Source organism: Cryptomeria japonica, chromosome 4, assembly GCF_030272615.1.
Source record: "Cryptomeria japonica chromosome 4, Sugi_1.0, whole genome shotgun sequence".
In the NCBI taxonomy this organism is placed as follows: domain Eukaryota; kingdom Viridiplantae; phylum Streptophyta; class Pinopsida; order Cupressales; family Cupressaceae; genus Cryptomeria; species Cryptomeria japonica.
The window spans coordinates 88121580-88127579 of record NC_081408.1 but is presented as its reverse complement, the minus strand read 5'-3'; the positions used below and the strand labels follow the sequence as shown (position 1 = coordinate 88127579).

Below are 6000 nucleotides of genomic sequence, written 5' to 3'. Positions count from 1 at the left end.
TGGGGTTTGACTTAGGAAAACCCTTATTCCCAACAATTTCCCAACAATTTCTCATTTTTGTGTGTGTGCAAGAAACAGGTATAGAGCTGCATTTGGAAGGATTGATAAAATTTATAAAGACAAATAGGTTCATCTTTTCACAATGATAAATTTAGAGGACCATGGCAAATTGATATTACTTGGTCTCAAAAAATCAGTCCGAACTTCTGGGAATAGATTGAATATATATTCTTTTGGCTAGATCTAGGTTGGTGGCTCTGTATGACATCTGTAGCTTATTATTTTTACCAAGTCACTCTCATAATCATCTATTTCACCCTAATCTTCGACAATCCAATTCAATTCAATTCAATATAGAGGAGGATAAAGCCCTATCAAAGGAACTTAAAATCTTATTAGAATTTTGGTCTTGCAAGGCTAGATATATTAGATTCCTCCCCTCCCTAATATAATTGGGTTAATTAGGATATTAAGTGATTTTACTAACTTAAACCCTAATTCCTAATTTTCTCACTATTATGCTATCAACAAAGGTTTGAATTGTTAGTAAAAAAAGAATCTTTAGTCTAATTTCATCTACACATCTATAGCAATCAAGAGAAAAAAAAAATTGAGAAAGAAAATACATAAAGAGAGATAAATTCATTAGAATACCATATCAAATACGTAGAAACAATTATAGAAATATTAAATTAAATGAAGAGGAAGAAACTTATTAAAAAAATTATATGAAATTAAGAAATAAATAAAGATAAAATTATATAATTAACATATAATAGTCTATCAACTAATTACGATTCTTAAACATAGAATTTGAAAACAAAAGAATGTCCATACCAAAGACCATTTCCCATGCACCAGCCGAAAACAAAAGAATGCTGTGTCCAAAGACTATTTCCCATGCACCAGCTGGCAATAATTTAGTTGTCTTTGTTAAAAAGAATCCCAAACAAATCAGCTGTCTAATAAGTCATTAGAAAAAGACAATTTTAAAATCTGTTTATGAAACAACCTACCAATCAAACAGAAAACAAAAGAATGCCATGTCCAAAGACTATTTCCCATGCACCAGGTGACAATAATTTAGTTGTCTTTGTTAAAAAGAATCTCAAACAAATCAGTTGTCTGATAAATCATAAGAAAAAGACAATTTTAAAATCAGCTTATGAAACAACCTACCAATCAAACTCATATGAATAATGTTGGTGAGATAAAACAACTATGAAACTCAATATAATTGATTCCCACAAAATAACAGTAAATACATATATTATTTTTTTTCAATAAAAAGGTCAAAGTCCCCAACAACCACAAATGATCATAGCCCCACTTACTTACGTGATACCTAAAAAAGCCCATTCCATTATGTTAAACCAGAGTCAAAATTATTCATTTTGATACATTTTAGAAGCTGAATAACCCTTTCCGTATCCAAAAATATATTGCAGTCTGTGCCAACCGACAATAACACAACTGTTGGTTAAAAGAAACGCTTTAAGACGTCCCAAACAAATCAGCTGTCTTATAAATCTTTTAATGTTGAAATTCGTGCAAAATACGTGGCAATATAAAACAACAGCGGTAAATGCGTAAATGAAAGTTGATTCCCACACAATAGCAGTAAATGAAAATGAGTTGGCAAGATACGATACGATTGATTGTAGAACACTTTTAATTACTTCACGTTGCACGCCTTGGCTTTGAGCTTCTTTTCTTTAATAGTTTAAACCCCTATAAATATTTAGAGTACCATTGGTTTCTCAATGCCCTAACCTCTCTCGCATTTCTTCACGCGTTAGGGTTTGAACATACTGGGCTTCATTATGGCTCGGAAAAGAAGTCGACTAACCCTAAACGACTTGCCAGATAGCATTCTGCACTTGATTCTCAGTAAAATACCTTTCAAAGAAGCAGTGCGTTGTTCTATTGTTTCAAAAAGATGGAAACCTTTTTGGACATTTGTAGAGAACCTAAAATTTTCAGGGGAATTCTGTTTTTCATTTCATAGCCCTACTGAAATCCAGAATATAACAGATCGTATTTTTCAGCTTCATTCTGGATCGCTTGAACTTTTTGAGTTGAACAATGTCCAATTCTGCTGTTCAAGTGACAAGATGTCTGATTGGATTCACGGCGCTGCTCTTAAGGGTGTGCGCGAGATTCAGATCGAAGAGAAGAATCCAGAAATTTCTGCAGTTCAGGTTCCTGCAGCCATTTTTTCTTGCCAAAGCCTCAGATCTTTGACTCTGAAGAATTTTCTTCTGACAAACCTACCGGACAGTTTTGGTGGCTTCGCCAGCCTGACAATATTAGATCTCTATAAAGTTGAGCTGAATGACAAGATCATTGAGCTCATGTTGCAAGTATGTCCAGGTTTGGAACTTTTAATCCTTAACAACTGTAATGGACTTGAGAGATTGAAGATATGTTCCAAGAGTCTAAATGCTCTCTCTATCTCCTCTAAAATCAAAGCAATAACAGCAAATTGTCCGCTATTAACGAGCCTTATAATATTGCTTGATAACACTGAGACGGAATTGGATTTGCCTGCATGTTTAAGCCTATCTACAAATGGAAGACTTGAATCATTTACAGCTCTGAGAACACTGAGAAGAATTACCATTTTGAACGGGATATTTTGGCGCGATTTAAAGATTCTCAAAGAATTTCCAGACTTGAAACAAATGTGTATACAAAAGGTTCAATACTCAGATGTAAGTTTTAACTGATTATTTTATTGCAAATTTAGTATATCTAATTTTTCAAACAAAAGAGGGACCATGACAAACTGACAACCGCTTCCAGTGTAGCATTTCTAGTCAAGGCATTATTCTCCATTTACGACTTTTCTGTGCTTTCCGTCTATTATTTGTTAGGGTTATAATACTCCATTTGAATCTTCATATATTAATATTGGAATTGTATATTCTTGTATATTTATTTACTTGTTCTGACTCAAATCTCTCAAAAGTATTGATATGCTTGCTTTGATCATCTGATGGTGAAATGCAGACAGACTTGCCACGGCTTGATGATGATGCAATTTTACCGCTGGAGAATCTAAAGAGGGTTCATCTGGACATAACCCACTTTCATGACCCTGTGCCTCTACTTAGCTGTCTTTTTCAAATTGCTCCTGCTCTCAAAACTTTATTAATTTCCCGAAAGAAAGGATTTGATGGCGTTAAGGGTTTGCGATTTATCAATCTGGCTTGGAATCTTCAGCGACCACCTACAGAAACCAAAGTTTACTTATCACGGGATAACGCGAAGGAAGAGAGATGCGTCGGCTGCATCTTGTGAATTTTATCTGAGAGTGAGACGGAATCTAGCCGTGAAGAAGAACACAGGGTTTATCTGGGGATCGACGGAGGGTTCAGTTAGGGTTTGTGTTTAAAGTTTTTTGGGGATCGACGGAGGGTTCAGTTAGGGTTTGTGTTTAAAGTTTTCTGGGTTGATATTTGTTAGAATAATGTTTATTTAATACATTACAGTGCAGGTAAGTAAATATTAATTATAGACTTTTCCAGAGTTCTCCAGCCACCGCATGTTTCCTCTTCTAGATTTTTTCTAGAACTCTCTTTCTTTTCATAGTCTGCTGATAAAATCAGAATGTTCTGGAGTTCTGCACACAGACTTTAAATACAGCAGTCTCTCTTAACATTTGTAATGTAATGTGTATGAATATAACAGGATACTGCTGTGAAATATATGAATTTAATTTTAGTGTTGTAATGCTCTGTGTTTTCTGTGCAAGTGTATTTCATGCTCTGCAAACTCTTTTGTCTGTTAATATGGTATGAGAGAAGATCTTAATCTTGGGCTGTGATAATGGAGTTTTGTAGTATGAATTTTTAATTCTGCAGGTTTTGATTTGGGTGTGAGCAACATTAGCAATTTCTAGAAGCAAGTGAATGATATTGCATCAAAAAGGGAAGAATACAAACACAAGAAATTGGTGAGAAATTTTCAATTTTTTTTAATGTGGGTATTAAGGATTTTTGAAGTTGTCTGCATTCTCATCCAAAAATGAGGGAATTTAACAATGGATTCTCTTGGTATCTCTCTCCCTACAATTAAATTGAATGGAAAAAATTATTATGATTGGGTATCTCATATTGAAATTACTCTAACCTTTCAAAATTGTTATGAGATTGTTACAGGCAGTGAACAAAGACCATCAAATCCTGGAAAAGATTAAGAAAATTGGGATAAAAGGGATAAAAAGGCAGCAGCACTAATCAAGCTTACACTTTCTGGAAGTTTTCGCAATGAAAGGAGTGGAGTTAAAGTATGAGACATTTTAAAAAATCTATATGTATAGATTTTATCTCTCACCACAGAATTATACAACATGAAATTATCAAGCTCACATGAGTTAGTTTCACATTTAAGTATGTTAAAAGAAAAGAAAAATGAGCTAGCCTCTCTTGGAAAGGATATAGATGATAAAGATTTTGTCCAAATAATATTACAAAAGTCTTCTAGGATCTTATCAATCATTTATAAGAGGATTAGATATGCAGATAAATTAAAAAGTATTAAGTCTGAAGAGCTATGTGCTAAATTAGTGCAAGAAGAAAAGCGTCAAAAGAGAAACATTTAGTGATGAATCTCAAGCATTCATAATAAAAGGAAAACAATGGTATTAAAAGTCACAAGATAATCAATCCAAAGAAAGGAATTGGAAGAATGGTATTAAAAGTCACAAGATAATCAATCCAAAGAAAGGAATTGGAAGAATGAAATTAAAAGTATGTCATCTACAGATTACAATAGAAGTAAATGGAAGTGTCATTATTGTGGAAAAATGGGTCACAAAGCAAATGAATGTTTTAAAAAGAATAGAGATACATAGAAGAAACAAATAAGTTTACTAAATTTGTTGATTCTAAAAGAAATGTTTTTTGTGTTGCACTTAAAGAAAACAATTCTTTTGAGGATGATTGGGTTATTGATTCTGGTGCTACACAACACATGTCTCATAATAAGGAACAATTTGAATTAATAAGTGAAAGTAGTGCAGAAAAAATATATTTGGGAAATAACAATGCTTTGGAAGTTAAAGGGTCCAGAAATGTCAAAGTTGATAATGGTGTGTTTAAAAATGTGAAGTTAGTTCCTGAATTCAAAACAAATCGACTTTCTGTATCATAAATTGCAAATCAAGGGTATAAAATAGAGTACAATGAAAAATGTTTAATCAAAGATGTGAATGATAATTATAGAGTGCCTGCAATTGGTAAAATGAAGAATGGATTATATAAGTTTCAGGAATTCACTTTTAACAGAAGAGATGAGAATGTGTGCTATTGCCCAATATGATGATATAAGCAGGTTATGACATGAGCGATTGGGACATGTTAACTATCAAAGCCTCAAGCTTATGGAGAAACTACATATGGTGCATGGGCTTCCAAAGATCTCATCAAGGCATAAGGTATGTGAGGGATGTGCAATGGGAAAGCAACATGTAGAAAGTTTCCCACAAGGAAAATTATGGAGGACAAAAACTCCTTTACATTTGGTTCATAGTGATGTAATGGGTCCTTTTAGAGCACCTTCACTTGGAGGATCAAGGTATGTTCTCACTTTTATAGATGATTATACTAGAAAAATTTGGGTATATTATCTACAAAAGAAGGATGAAGTGTTTCATAAGTTTAAAGAGTTTGAAGCTTTGGCCGAAAAATAAAGTGGAAAATATCTAAAGATAATAAGAACAGATAGAGGGGGTGAATATATGAATAAAGCCTTTTTAGAATTTTGTAAAGAGTATGGAATAAAGAAAGAATCAATGCCTTTTTAGAATTTTGTAAAGAGTATGGAATAAAGAAAGAATCAATTATTTCTTATACACCCCAACAAAATGAGGTTGCTGAAAGAAAAAATAGAACTATAATAGAAATGGCTAGATGTATGCTTCACTCTAGAAATATAGAAGCTAAATTTTGGGCTGAAGTAGTTCATACTACTATATATATCTTGAATAGAACACCT

General features: G+C 33.0%; 1 protein-coding gene across 1 annotated transcript; it reads left to right on the top strand.

Annotated features, from left to right (window-relative positions):
* Positions 1 to 1823: 1823 nt before the first annotated feature.
* Positions 1824 to 5157, top strand: LOC131874900 (putative FBD-associated F-box protein At5g56440). Its single transcript, XM_059218846.1, has 4 exons — positions 1824 to 2714; positions 3013 to 3246; positions 3495 to 3499; positions 4899 to 5157. Exons 1-4 carry the CDS (start codon positions 1824 to 1826, stop codon positions 5155 to 5157), a joined length of 1389 nt encoding a protein of 462 aa, XP_059074829.1.
* The last annotated feature ends 843 nt before the right edge of the window (positions 5158 to 6000 follow it).

Coding starts and splice junctions, on each gene's coding strand:
- LOC131874900 (XM_059218846.1), top strand. CDS start 1,824: ATGGCTCGGAAAAGAAGTCGACTAACCCTAAACGACTTGCCAGATAGC. Junction 2,715..3,012: donor AAAAGGTTCAATACTCAGAT/GTAAGTTTTAAC, acceptor GGTGAAATGCAG/ACAGACTTGCCACGGCTTGA.